The 14,506-nt window shown below is 36.8% G+C and overlaps 1 protein-coding gene across 1 annotated transcript in view; it reads left to right on the top strand.

Moving 5' to 3' along the window:
• Window positions 1-14,506, top strand: part of NUP210 (nucleoporin 210) — a 68,238-nt gene that overhangs the window by 30,402 nt on the left and 23,330 nt on the right. Inside the window, exons 13-20 of the mRNA XM_068694306.1 lie at window positions 2,339-2,537; window positions 3,819-3,964; window positions 6,564-6,785; window positions 8,485-8,658; window positions 9,887-10,079; window positions 10,366-10,472; window positions 12,684-12,788; window positions 12,911-13,012. Of these exons, the coding sequence (XP_068550407.1) occupies window positions 2,339-2,537; window positions 3,819-3,964; window positions 6,564-6,785; window positions 8,485-8,658; window positions 9,887-10,079; window positions 10,366-10,472; window positions 12,684-12,788; window positions 12,911-13,012 (1,248 nt within the window). The remainder of the gene's footprint in view (window positions 1-2,338; window positions 2,538-3,818; window positions 3,965-6,563; window positions 6,786-8,484; window positions 8,659-9,886; window positions 10,080-10,365; window positions 10,473-12,683; window positions 12,789-12,910; window positions 13,013-14,506) is intronic.

Genomic DNA, 14,506 nt, shown 5'->3' with positions numbered 1-14,506 from the left:
ACTGTGTCAGTGCTTGCTGCTTGTCAAACTGTTTGGAGCTGCCAGACACTTAATGTGGTAGAATAAAAACAAAGTATTACTGTGTTTTGTAATTACTACTGTGAAGCAGTACTAAGCTACTTTCACAAATTCAGATGCTTTAATCTATGCTTTAAATCTACGCCTCTTGCAAAGACCTAAGCATTGGAATGGAAATGTGACTGAGAAGAGGAATTTTGCTCCTGACATCTTTAAAACTGAGAGTATACTGAGCATGTGTGAGTAACCTGAGATCCAGAAACAATTTGTCTAACGGCATGGTCATAAATGAAATAGGTTTGTTTGTGCCATGCAGATACTATTGAGGCTGGCAATCAACCTCTGTCTGGCCAAGGCTTTAAAAAGATGATAGTCCTTGTTTCTGAGGGAGCATAACAATTGATTTAGGAATCATGTCTTGCAAGCCCTGGGGCAGTGCACCTTCCTTCCAGTATACATGCATGTAATTTAGCAACTGCTGGGGACAAGCTGATTGCCTTCCAAATACGTAAATTAGCTATACAAAATACCGCATAATTTTAAAGTATTGCCATGTGCAGCACTGCTGTTATTGTTAAATTGCACTTCCGTTTTATCAGAGTCCCACCTGACAAAAGTGTTAAAAAAAAAATATATATATACATATGTATATATATATATATTCTATATATGTACAGTTTTTGATCAAAACTCCCAAGTCTGTCCCAGAATGAAGAGACAGCTATGTAGGCACACATCTCTTTATTCGGATGTTTGTGTTGGGAAAGATATTTCTAACAAAGCTTCACTTGGAACTACTGCATCTGCCAGTGTTGCTGCTGTTGTGTGTATCTTGTTGTTGTTTTGTTTGTTTCTTTTAGGGGAAATTAGCTTGTGTTTTTTTCTTGCGTGTGTGTGTGCTCAAATTGACTATATCAGTGCTACAAGATGGATTTGAGATAGGTACTACACTTCATGCTTGGTCTTTAAACATCTTTAGTCTTCATGACTGGTCATTAAAACTATAGAGTTCAGTTTATGAACTTGCTCTGAAGTAGCTTCCTGCATGGCCAGGTTTCAGCAGTGAGAAACAGTGACAGTTATTAGCAAGAGATGCAAGAATGAGGGCTTTCAGTTAAAACTTCTTATCCCCAAGCATAAGTCAAAGCCTGAAGACAGAAAAAAATACTTTTCTCTATGTGAGCTTTCAGAGCAGTGTGTTGCATAATCCAACTTGGTTATTTTTGAATGCCTTTGTTCTTGTGCTAGGACTTGCATAGAATATCTTTGAAGGATTCTAGTTACTGACCTCAGTCAGCAATAGGAATAGTCAGCTGTGTTCCACAAGGGTTACAATAGTAACTCTACCGTATGTTTCAATATTCTGTCTTTCAAGCTGTTTGCAGCTGGTTAGGAAACTAAGGTATTGCAAATGAAAAGCTTTGATCATAGTGATTGTTAGGAAATATGCAGTCAATCTGTGGCACTTTCTTTAACAGTATAGCAGCAGATTACAATAATAAATAATATAGCTAAGGCTTGTTCATCAACATGTTATATACAAGAGCATGCAAGTTCAGTTTCTGCCAGTCTTACTTTAGGAAGTAACCCTTTGGATTTCAAGGTATCTCTCAGATAAACATTACTTGTGGAAGCAGAAGGTTGTAAGATTAGGCATTAGAAATCTGGTTACTTATTTTAGATTTCTGACATTACTGGGGAGACCTTTGAGCCTTGGATGCCTTTGGAAATGTTTTGTCAACAGAAATGCACAAAAAAAAAAAAAAGGCAGTCAAATAAGCTCATGTGAGAAAGGGCCATGAGTTCCCCCAGCTTCTGCAGACCTGCTGTGAGAGATCCAGGCTGGAGGCTGGGGACACTTGCTGACTATGTCAGGTCTAGCTCAAGTATTTGCCTTGTAGAAGTCAAGCTTGGATGCTCGAGCTGGCCCAGTTGGTTATGGTACCTCCTGGAGATAACATGCACCTTAATACTCGCCTTATGATTCATGCAGCAGAGAGATTGTGCAAGGGAGAGTTGTGCAAGTAGCAGTAGAAGGATCCCCAAGCTAATGAGAACTTGAACTCTTAAAGGACAGGAGCACTAACACAGTAAGAAGCTTTCCATAGCCTTTTTTGATACATTTCTGTGGTTAAGTAAACACAAAAGCAAATTTGAATATGAGAGAGAATACTTTAAGCCATCAAAGGGAATCAGCAACTGAGACATGACTACAAGAGGGCTAATTAAAATAAGGAGAGCATAGTGAAGTCTTCCATTTCACCTGGTACCTTTCTGCAGATTTGATGCACCTCTGTCTTTTGTTTCTTTCCTCCTTCAGGTGTTTGTAACTGAACCTAGTGGGATGGAGTTCACACCATGTCAAGTTGAAGCACGTGTTGGCCAAGTATTGGAGCTGCCCCTGAGAATTAACGGCCTAACCAATGTTGAAACAGGCGAGACAGTCCCCCTGAGTGACTGCTCACACTTTGATCTAGTTGTGGAAGTAGAAAACCGTGGCGTGTTCGTGCCGTTGCAAGGTGATTTAACCCCACCCCTCCCTGTTTTGGAACATAAATTAAAATGTTACTAAATCATATACCTCCTTTAAATCAGTGTTTCATCTGCTATGTAGAGTATTGCTAGAGATATGCTTTTAGCTTAGAAGATGGGGATCAGAGTAGGTATGCAGTTTTATTTTGAGAATGTATTTACTTTTTTATGCAGAACTCCTTTGATATTTTTGATGTTTTGTGGGACTCTGAAAGTATTTTGGCAACTAATTTGTTGGAAAAAGTGCAGTCCGTCATGTCTCTACTGATACAGTGTTTTTAATATGCTTCTGTAACAAAGATGAATGTGTTTGAGGTAGGGCTGGAGGATTTGTAACACTAAGACTAAGAACTGCTTTGCCCTTCTTGTCCAGCAGTGCTTTCTGTTCTGTAAGACAGTGTTTGCTTGCAAGAAACTAAGATGATCAGCTGATAAAATTTTACCAAAGCTCTGTTGTTCTTAAAATCATTGCTTTAAGAAGTGTAGCAACAACATGGAATCTGCATGTTATTTTCAAAGATTGCCAGTAGTATTGCTTGGCTAAATGGATACTGAGCAACGTGCTTGTTCCTGAGTCTGCTGAATTTAGTATGTTATTCAGATGTACAATTAATTTTTTCCCAGTTCCTCTTGCATGGAAGCTCTTTCCTGTGCTAGTAAGCCAGTAAAACCAGTCTGCATTGTGCCATCTGTTTGCCTGAGAGGCAGCTATTTTAAATGTCAGTGCATAATTTGCTCTTGTGCTGTTTTACTTCCTTGTTGTTGATGTTTTTTTTCTGCAAAAAGAGGGATGAGGGTAGATCCCCCAAACTCCAAAATGTTCTGAGTAAGCAGAAAAGTTGCACAAAAATACCTTAGCTTCAGCTAGAGAAAACAGAAACTGTAGGCAATGCAGCATGTTTGTGCAGGAAGGTTCGTCTGAACCATGCCACTTATTTGTGTTTAGTGATCCAGTTTCATCTTAAAACAGCAAGATAAAATTATTCCATTAAGAGAAAGAAAATTATATTAGTTTGTACCAGAGAAAAGACTCATGACCTGCTTTGGACAGGCTGAAAATAAAGAAGTTTGAGAGACATGAATCGTTCAGTTGTTGGGTTTGAGATGAAAGACAGTAGTGAGTGTTTTACTTATTCAGATGGAGAGCGTGCCTCTAATTACTTCTGGTAGAAATGCTTCTGCTGAGAAAAGCTATGTAGAGCTAGCATTAAAGTGTCTAGGCATTTCTCTCCAAATATATATTTATATGTTTTTAATTTGTTTGATAGGAAGGCTTAAGCCAACTGCTGATTTTTGTAGTGGAGTCAAAGTGAAAGCTGAAACTCAAGGATACACTACGCTTGTTGTTAGTTATACCCATGGCCATGTCCACCTCAGTGCTAGCATCACCATTGCTGCCTATCTACCATTAAAAGTAAGTGTTCTATTTGTTTGTAAAGCGATCTATACCTTAAAATGCCTTTAAGTGACAAATCACAACTTGATATTATGTAAGTAGTAGGGTTTAAAAAAAAGTTGGATGGTTGATTTGCAGGAAAAGTCTTATGCTTTGGTTTGGGTCATTGTGTTTTAATCGTCATCTATGGAGCATATATGTGTATATGTAAATGTTATATTTTTTATTATATATATAAAAATAATGTAGTGGAGTTTGTCTACATAGGTACTGTGTCTGCAACCCAGAAATCAATTTAGTGGTGAACTAACAGATTCTTTCAACTTCTGAAGGGGAAAGTGAATTTGAAATCCTTGCCCATTTTTCAGATTTTTGGCAGAAGTCACAATTGCTTCATCTGAAGAAATACGCAGGACAGTTAATAGGAATAACCCTCATCTGAGAGAACTGCGGAGGAGTGGATATTTTGAGGGTGGAGGATAGCAAGCTTTATAGCACTGAGTTCCTCTTTCTGGTTAGTTTGCAGTTACCTGACTTCTACAAATTATTTTTCTTCTTTTTTTTTTTTTTTCCAATTTATTTTACTTTCATGTTCATCTTTTCATTGGAAGAGTAGTAAGAAATTCAGGGGTAGGGAGCAGTACTGCCAGGTAAATTAAATGCATAAATTAAGTTGTTAAATAACCAAATTTGAGTATGTAAAATGCTGAAAAACAACACTGTAGTAAAACATCCAGACAATTCGTTCATGAAACTGAATCCTTTAGAAATTGTGCATCTTTTTTAACAGCCTACTTCAATTAGTAAAATAACTGTTCAGTATACGCTAAATGGATTGAAAATGATGTGAGACTAATCTTTTTTTCAACTGTTCATTTTAAATAATTAACAATTGGATTAAGAAGGTAATAAGGGTGCAGTTATGATTCTGTGTACATAATAGTAAATAAAAGTAAACGTAGTTTATGATTTCTGCTGTAATAGTATATAAACTTCTTTTTTTTGCAAGAACGGAAAGCTGACATTCATATATGACAGTGAAAAGGAATGCTTTTTCCCTACAAATGAGAGAAATGTTGGATAGGTTATTAAAGGAAAGAGTAAGGAAAAAAAAACGAGGACAGGGTCAGTATTTGGAAATATAAAAGAGTATACTTGTGTCTTCAGAGGTCAAGCACTGAATCTGCAAAACTGAAGTTTAATAGATTTGACCATGGCTTTTTTCCAAAATCTGGAATAAAAGTTTGTGCAAATCATTCAGACTTGACTGTAATGATGATTTTAATTTTTCAAGATGCTTTTCTGACAAAAATCTTAAATTGCAGAGTATAATTCATTGAAGATGCTGAAACACCCTGAGCAGTGTGTGTAAGCTTTTCTGTTGTTAGCAGTACGAGACAGTCTCTTTAATCAGGATATTTTTCATATGTATGCCATCATTCACGTTTACTAGCAAACCCCTTAGGGCATTATAACGCCACTTTCATCCATAAAGTAAAATGATTCCAGTGTACTTAACAGAGCCAAAATATACTGACATGGAGAATAGATTAAGTACACTTTTAAAAAATATTTGCTTACGTATTCTGTGCTTAAAGAATAGAGATAATTTTTAAATCTGTGCTAAGATAAGCTTCACAGAGTGAAAAATTTTGATTTAAAGTGTAGGATGGTGATTTCCATGTTCGTTTCCCTCCTTTCTATAGATAGAAATATTTATGATGCCCTGAAATGCATGCATTTTTCTGTCAGATGTCTGTCATAAAACAATTTATAGTATAAAAAGTGAGGAAAAATAAACAGAAGTCAAAGGGCAGGCAGACACTCAAAACTAGATCTCTTGTTTTTCCCATTGGGCTTTTACCTTTTATATTACACATATAACCAAGGAGTAACTGGGAGGAAAGAGGAACATTTATGCCAACTCTTCCCATGCCTCCTCTCTCTTCCTATGTAAAGGCGCCTGTGGGAAGAATTGAACCATCTCTTGTTAGGTGTTATTTCCTTCTTACTAAACTCGAAATCAAATGGGGTTGTGGAATACACACTACGAATGGTTATTGTGTTTTAGTATGTCAGGTTAATTTCTGTGATGATAAACAGCACAGTCTATCCCAGTGATGCACATCAATCTGAAATTTCTTGTAGAGGTTTGAAGTAAAACTTGTGTAGAAAAACAATTATGAGCACAGAACTGTGCTGGAGAGAGCACTGTAAAATGAAAGGAATTTTGAAGAGTAAAACTGGATATTATTTCATTCATTAAAGTGCTGTAAATTTGAAAAAATGTATTATCTCTTTGTGCTCAGCAGAGCATATTCAGAGTCATTCTCCTGTGGTAGCTCTTCACGAAAGAGATGCAATTAGAACATAGTTAACTTTTCTCTGCATCCTTGGATTCTACTGAATAGAATCTGACCGGGTCGAATCGCTGTAGGTGATGCTAATCATTTTGGTACAACTCAGTTCTTAAATAATCAGATGTACAAACCACTGTAAGTAAAAAACACAGACCAATCAAAACAACAAATAGGATCTTCTAGGAAGTTTTTGTTGCAAAGAGCAGTCAAAGTATTTGTGAATAGAATCATTAATCCCTAACTGTCATTCATTCCAGACTGTAGATCCTCCATCTGTTGCTTTAGTGACTTTGGGTTCCTCTAAAGATATGTTATTTGAGGGAGGACCTAGACCATGGGTGCAAGAGCCTTCCAAGTTCTTCAGGAACATCACTGCTGAGGATGAAGAAAGTATTGGCCTGTCTTTATTTGGACTTCCTACATCTCGGAATAACATCCAGCATTGGGTTAGAGTATCTTGCAAAAGCCTGGGAGAGCAAGTAAGTGCCAGAAGGTGTTTGTATTGTCCTCCATCAAATGCTGAGCTAAGGCAATTGAGAGCGGGCTTCAGACAGATTTATGATACCATATACCTTTTTAAATAATGAGTAGTTTTTATAATAAACCAGTAAAGAGCTCACATTAAGTACATTGTTTATGCACTTTCTTCATTGTGATGCTGGTACAGGTTTTAGAGAGTTATTTCATAATGTTATGTTATAAAGTGGTTTATGATGGGTTTATTGCAGTATAAAGCCAAGTCACACTAACCTTATGTTGTAGAATGCATTAAAACAGACAGATCCAAATAACTGCAGCTTGCTTCAGTTTACATAAACAGGAATGTAGCAGAAGGTTACTGCACTAGACTGACTCTTCAGTATGACCTGCTCCTCTGAACCAAGTTATCTGCCAGTGTAATTGTGTTTATTCAAACAAATAACAGTCACGTGAATGGCTGTAGTCATGTTCCACCTGGTCTTGTTTTCTCCAAAGTGCAGAAGTGATTTGTCCTGCTTTACCTACCTTGGTCAGTTTATGAAGCATTTAGCTTTGATTTCTTTTTTTTTTTTTCTCCTGTAATTTTGTGAGGCCTAAGTGTTTCAATGTGGCTGCCAAATTGGTTAACTGGTTTTCTCAGCAGACACTGTACAAAGTATAGCTATTTTATGCCTGAAGGAGGGCAACAAAGCCAGTGTGGGTCCAGAAAAGAATTTTTAAGAAGAGTTGCTGAGGGAACTGGGCTTATTTAGCCTGTAGAAAAGGAGGCTCAGGGGAGTGACCTTATCGCACTCTACAATTACTGTAAAGGATACTATAGAGAGATGGGGGTCATCTCCCATGCACAAACTGATAAGGGGAAATGGCCTTAAGTTGCACCAGGGGAATTTTAGATTGGGTATCAAGAGAAATTTTTTACTGAAAGAGTTGTGCAGCATAGGAATAGGCTGCCCTGGGAAGTGGTTCAGTCACCATCCCTAGAGGTTTTCAAGAAAAGTATAGGTTTAGAACTTAGTAGTGTGGTTTAGTCCTAGGTTACAGGTTGGACTAGATGATATTTAGTGGTCTTTTCCAACCTGAATGTTTCTGTGATTCTGTTTCTGTAACTGGGGGTTGAGAAAGGACAAAATATATTTTTGTTGCCTGTGACTGTGAATGCATTGGCTGACTCTCCTCGTGTTGTCCAGAACAGATAGCATCTGTGCGTCTTTGGCTACATACGGCAGATAACCAGATCTGCCACAGCCTGCTGGGATAATCTTCTCTGTGTTTATGTCCAACTTGTTTTGTTGAGGGCTTAAGAGGGCATGTAAAATAAAGCTCAAGATGTTTTGAACATCTTCAGCTGGCTATAAATATTGTCTTTGAGCTGTTCTGTTCTCACTCTGACAAGAAAAAAAAATCAGCCTGTTAGCTTTTTAAGTTACGAAAGGTTTGTTTGTGTCAAGCTAGATGGTAGTAAACATGAATACCTAGAAGAAGTTTCCAAGAATAGTACTTTGATAATGGCACAGAACTTCTCTTGAAATGCATGTCCTTTTAAATCTTGTGTCTTCAATAGTGCTATAAATCCACAAGAAACATATTTTGCTTGTTTCTTCTGACAGCGGAGTATAATTGAGATGTGTGAAATAGAATGTGCCTGTACTGAATAGTCTTTTTCTCTCTCCTCACTTTCCTGTTTTCATAATTTTATAGGTTATTGCCTTAACAGTTGGAAACAATCCCACAGTGACCAACCCTTTTCCAGCAGTTGAGCCTGCTGTGGTGAAGCTTATCTGTGCTGTCCCTTCACGACTCACTTTGACTCCTGTTTATGGAAGTCCTCAGCTTGATCTCTCCTGCCCTTTACTGCAACAAAACAAGCAAGTGGTAAGGCTGAGAAAAGAAACAGAAAAAAGTGTTATTGTAACATATAAATCAGTCTTTGGACCTCTACATAAGAAACAAAACAGTTGATTTGAAGATTGAGAGGGTAGCAGTAACTACAGGATTGTGGGCGGCACTTGTATCATTAACTGCTTTTGCAGAGAAGAGTTTAAATGTGAGTTTCCTGCAGTGGTCGTTTGAATACGTTTATAAAGAGATGTTATCAGAAAGCAGGACTATATGCAAAAGCACACATATTGTGTCTTCTCACAAAAGAATCACTGTGAGGGTTCAGTGAACCTGACCTGTCTCAAAACTGGGGCTAAGCAGAAGGGGAGAAGCAAATGAAAGCAAGTTGAACTTTTACAACAACAGCAAAAAAAGGCAGGGGGGAGGAGTATATATGTTTCCAGTGGTTGTTTTTAAGGATAATCTTTTTCCCTGTACCATTTCACTCTAATCAAAATACTCTATTGAGTATACGTAGAGATATTTTACTGTACATTATTATTACAAGTGTACATTTGCATGTGCAGTGTGTATTGTTCAGTGACATCAGGTTTATTCAGTTTTGCAAATATGGGTGGTAGTGCATGGACAAATAAGTATGTATAGATTACCAAGCATTAAAACTTTCTTCTGTATCCAAATGAATGCTGTCATATCTTGTCTGCCGAGTAAACTGTTTTGTTGTGTTCATATTGCTTAAGGATATTTGCAGGTCATCCTAGTTTCATAAAACTAAAATACATATGGAGTTGAGGAATCTTTCAATGTTATTTCTTTTACATAACAAGATAAGAAGTTTTTGCATATTTTAGACTTCACCTATATTTCTAGCTCTATACATGTATGTGTAAAGAGCTGGACTATATCAGTGCACTGTTTTTGCTAGCACATTACACGAGATGAACATTAAAACCTTGTGCTATATCTTCTGACTAATAGCAACATTTTTTATTTCTTCGAATTCCAAATCTGATATACCTGAGCAGTGTAGTTTGGTTTTGGTTTAGCGTAATTTACTGGTTTAAAACTAAGCAAAACCAACAGCAAATACCCCTTGCAGTTGAAGTACACTTAATGACTTTGCATTGATGGCTTATTTTAATGAATATGACTCATGTAATGAATAAGTATTACAGAACTCAAAATACTTTTTTTTTTTTTTCTTTTCATGATTAAAAATCCCCTTGCATCTTTTCAGTTCAAAATATTCATTCTTTTTCAGGTTCCTGTTTCAAATTATCGCAATCCAGTATTGGATTTGGCTGCTTATGACCAACAGGGAAGTAAATTTGATAACTTCAGTTCCCTGAGTATTATCTGGGAATCAACAAAAATGTCTTTAGCTAATATTGAGCCTAATATGCCAATGGAACTGATTCTGAAAGAAGATGGAAGCAGTCAAAAGAAAATGCACGGTAAAAATTAGTTTAAATGAGCATTTCATTATTTGAAGAGTCCAGGATTAAATCTATATGGTAGTGTCTGATCTTGATTAAGAAAGTAATGTAATCTGCAGTCATATTTCAGCTTGTCCTAAACTTGCATTTTAAGCCTGCATTATTAAACAAAAATAAACAAAAAGCCCATTTTTAGTGAGGAAAATCATTGTCGTCTTAGAATGACAATGGAAGAGGTGAACAGTTTATACTTTGTCTTTTTCTGCCCCATAATCAGATTTATTTTGCTTTTGTTTGGTTCCAGGCTTACAAACTGTTTTAGTTCATCACAAGTCTGGAACAACTGCTATTTCTGCAACTGCAACAGGATACCAACAATCTCATCTCAAGGCAGCTAAAGTAAAAATACCGGTACTCAGAACTCTTTTTTTGTTGTTTTTTTTTTATTTTGGGGGGAGAGGCGAGGGGTTGGGTGGGCAGGGCAGGATGTGCAATTATTTCCTTGTGATGCTTAATGTGTAGTATTTGTATATATTTATTTTCCCAGTGCATAGTAACCTAAAAATAAGGCAATTCCATAACCAGTTCTGAAGAAAGATTCATACCACTATATTTTCTTAATGTTTATGGCTCTTTTTTTTTGTCTTCATCATTATTTTCTGCTATCCATATCAAATATGTCCTATTCTTTTCCCTTCACATCTTTCATTTAGTTTTCTTTCAATCCAGACTTCTTTAATGAACTGGTGAAGCTCAGCTACTTATCCTTCACCAAACAAACCATGTGCTTAATTCAGTTTTTGCACGGGAAGGCAAATGTGTTATTTCCACTTGCAAAACAGGGTAGGGATGTTATAGGTAAGCAAAGCAAAAGCTGGCTGATACTGTCGTATGAATCGTATGTAAAATCTGTGCTCTGACTAATGTTCTTGTTCTTTGATTTCCATTGGTCATAAAGAAGGGAGAGGATACTCATTTATATGGTGCTAGCCATATAAATGAGTTGAAATGATAGAAGTCAATAGCCATTCCTTACAATACTTAAATCTGTAGACATTTAACACATGGAAGAACAGCAGTGTAAAGTAGTGATGATAAGCACAGAAGGCAGATGTAAACAGTAGTTGCTTTTCTGTTGTTGTTGTTGGTGATGTTTTATTTTAACTAAATTTAAGGGCAAATTTCAGCCTGCGGAACGCCCTAACATGCATAGTAACTAACTTAAAATATTGTGCTTCTCTAAATTCTGTTTCAATTTTGGTAAGCAAGATTTAAGTAGTTCCTTGACTCTATACGGTTCTGAATCATGTACCATAAATGTAGAGTTGAGACAAAGTAAATTACGGCGCTAGTGGTTACAGTATTTTTAATCCAGAGTGGGTCACAAATAGACATTCATAATGTGAAGTATCCTACGTCCCAGTTTTCTGTCAGTCAAATTCTGCCAAATCTTGGACTGACTATTACTTCAAGTTACTAGATTAGAGAGGTGGTTCTGTGCCACCTGAGATACTTGGTTCTGTATCTTTTTCTCTTGAGAAAATTGAGTTGTAATCAGGGTGCCTGGTGTTCTTCAGTCATTCTGTAATTTTATGTGCTCTGCTTCATTGCATCAATATTCAATATTCTTCTCACATCTAGGCATTAGAGTGAATTCTCTAAACTTCCTATCAAGTTGATAGAAGTTCATATTATTTCAGTATGTGATATATACATGCATAATGGTACTGAAGTTCTCATGTAGTCTGTGTGTTTGGGAGAAAGCCTTTCTGCTCAAAGTGTAGTTGTAGGCCTCACTTCTGCTACAGTTACATGGATTTATGTGTTGCTTGTGTAAATTAGATGATTCGCTTTTTTTTCAAATGCATTAGAAGTCTGCTATATTCTGCTTTCAAAACTGTCCATACTTATTTTTTTCTAACAGACAAATAAAAATCTAATAGATGGTATATTAAGATGTCTTGATCACTGTTCCCTGTTTAAGTGGAACAGTCATTATGTCGTTAGGGAAAGATGACATCCTCTCTACATCAAGGAAATCACTCTACTAATTAGGTGAAATGGGCACATAATACTAACTTCCTCTGAAAACCATTTTCCCTTTTTAAGCTAATGTTGTTATGAATGAATGATTAGAGTTGCATCTGGTCCAGTGTTTATGTACTTAAATTTCAGGAAAAATTTCTTTTGGTGGCCTGCTAGGAAGAATCCTAAAAAGATCTTGAAAGAGAAGAAAATAATCTCTTTCCACTTGCTTGTTCTGTATGAACTTAAAGCAGGTCTCTGAGTTAATATCCTATCTGTATGTCAGACGTGGTTAATTGATCCTGTGAAGTCTTGAGTGAATAGGCCTTTGTTCTTTAGCTTGGACAAAGATGCAGAATATGATAGCATGTCCTGTATCTGACCTTACATGAAGAGGAACACTAGCAGCTGAGAAGAATGCTAGCAGCTGAAACAATTGCTTGATCTTCTGGATGTTCTATTAATGGAAACTTCTCCAGATCTGGCTCTTTGTTCATCTGCTTTAAGAATTCTTTCCTGCATATAAAAGAGACTTGTATCATTTTCTAACGTTTAGTATTTGCTGTCACACCTGGTAAATGGAATTGTTTCTTTTAGTATGAACCTCTTCTACCTGTGTCTGCTGCTATTGAGCTGATTCTAGTGGAAGATGTAAAAGTCAGCCCTACCGATGTCTCCATTTACAATCACCCTGACATACAGGTAATGCATTATTTTGCTGATTATTCTAGAATATCAAGAATTATGACATGGGTAAGGATGCCAGTTTTAGCAAAGTACGAGCAAGATGGAATTTAATTTGGGGTGCTTTTTTGTTTTTGCAGGCAGAACTGTTCATCAAAGAAGGTTCTGGATACTTTTTCATTAATACCAGTGTTGCAAACATTGTCACTGTGAGTCATGAGGAAACTCAAGGTGTTGCTTTGGTGAGTGAAGTAACATAATTTTATGTCTGTTTGGCAATCTGAATGTGATTGTGTGTGTGTGCGTGTGTGTGTTCCAAGTATTGGAAGGGGATTGGTATTGGATGGGATGACTGTTCTAAATTCAGTCTCATACTTTCAGAGTGTGCAACCTCCTACCCCTAACAAAAAGGTTACAAGCATTATGAACAGGATTACACATCTTCTAGAAAGCTAACAAAGCCTATCTGACACTTGCAGTAATATATTGGTTTCATTCTGTCATATTTACACTATTTTATTTTTATTATTCTTTTAGTGGAGATGTAAGAAATCCCTTTCATACTTAAGGAGAGAATGCATTATGTGTTTGTTTTTTTTCTGTCTCCAATTTTTCATAAGGGGAAAATATAATTAACTACAGTAAAATACTACACTGGTGCAGTTGTGTACTCTAGAGCAGAAGGAAGTCTTGGCTATGAAATGAACTAAAATATGTCCTCACACAATTAGCTTTTATCACAGCAATAAAGCTAGCTATATGATAGCCTTGCTGTGTTTCAGTGCGCTGGCAACCTACATAATCTTTCAAAGCTATTGGTCCAGATCAGCTGTCCTTGCTGATCCTATGTCCTATAAGCATATAAAATAAAGTTTGTGTGTCACACTTGCTTCTCCATTTTGTTTGGATGCATGTTAATGTATGCCCCCAGTGTATGCATCAGTAACCTCCTTGGGAATGGCTGTCATTCTGACAGCTGGTATTTATTAGGACTTTATTTTAATTTTGAGGCAAAAGTAAGAGCGGTGCCCTCAAAGAACAAAATGCCAACCGTTCCAACTCCTCTTATTGGTTACTCCTGTAGTGCTGCCAAGTAATGCTATGAATTTTATTAAATTCCTTTGAATTGGGAGGCCTAGTTGTCGGTCACCCTTTGTTTCAGAGAATTATTTTCCATAAGTATGTAAGAGTAGGACACCAAACATCTGTGCTGTCTCTGGCCAAAGTGAAGGCCCCTGCGGTGGAGAGAATAGTCAGGATTGTCCCTGGAGTGTGTGTAGCAAGGTCAGGCAAAACTGCAAGAGAACTGCAGAGGTAATGCAGACAAAAGGATGGAAGTGTGACCTTGAGGACGTGTATGGAGAGAGGACTTTAGGATGGGTGCCTAGTTGTGAGAGCTTTTGCTTGTGAGCAAAGCTCCGTTTCTTTATCACTTGATTCTTGCTGTATGCTGGTGAGTGTAATGTAAGTTCTTTGTTTAAAAATAAAGAAAAAAATGTATCCAAGAAATACCTGACTAGTCAATTGTTCCCCTACTTGGAAAGATCTTCCACCAGAAATAACTGTAAAGAATCTCCTAGGAAGCAGTACTAATGCTTTACAGGCATAATATCTATCCTTATTTTTTTTCCTAATAATTTTGTTTTTCTGTCCTCTAAGAAAAATTTCATTGATACATTTTTGTTGTCTATTGTTATTCTGATGGCAAAAGGAGAATAACAAAATGTCACACTTGC

This window comes from Anas acuta, chromosome 11 (assembly GCF_963932015.1).
Source record: "Anas acuta chromosome 11, bAnaAcu1.1, whole genome shotgun sequence".
Classification (NCBI taxonomy): Eukaryota; Metazoa; Chordata; class Aves; order Anseriformes; family Anatidae; genus Anas; species Anas acuta.
This window is presented reverse-complemented; position numbering and strand designations above follow the sequence as displayed.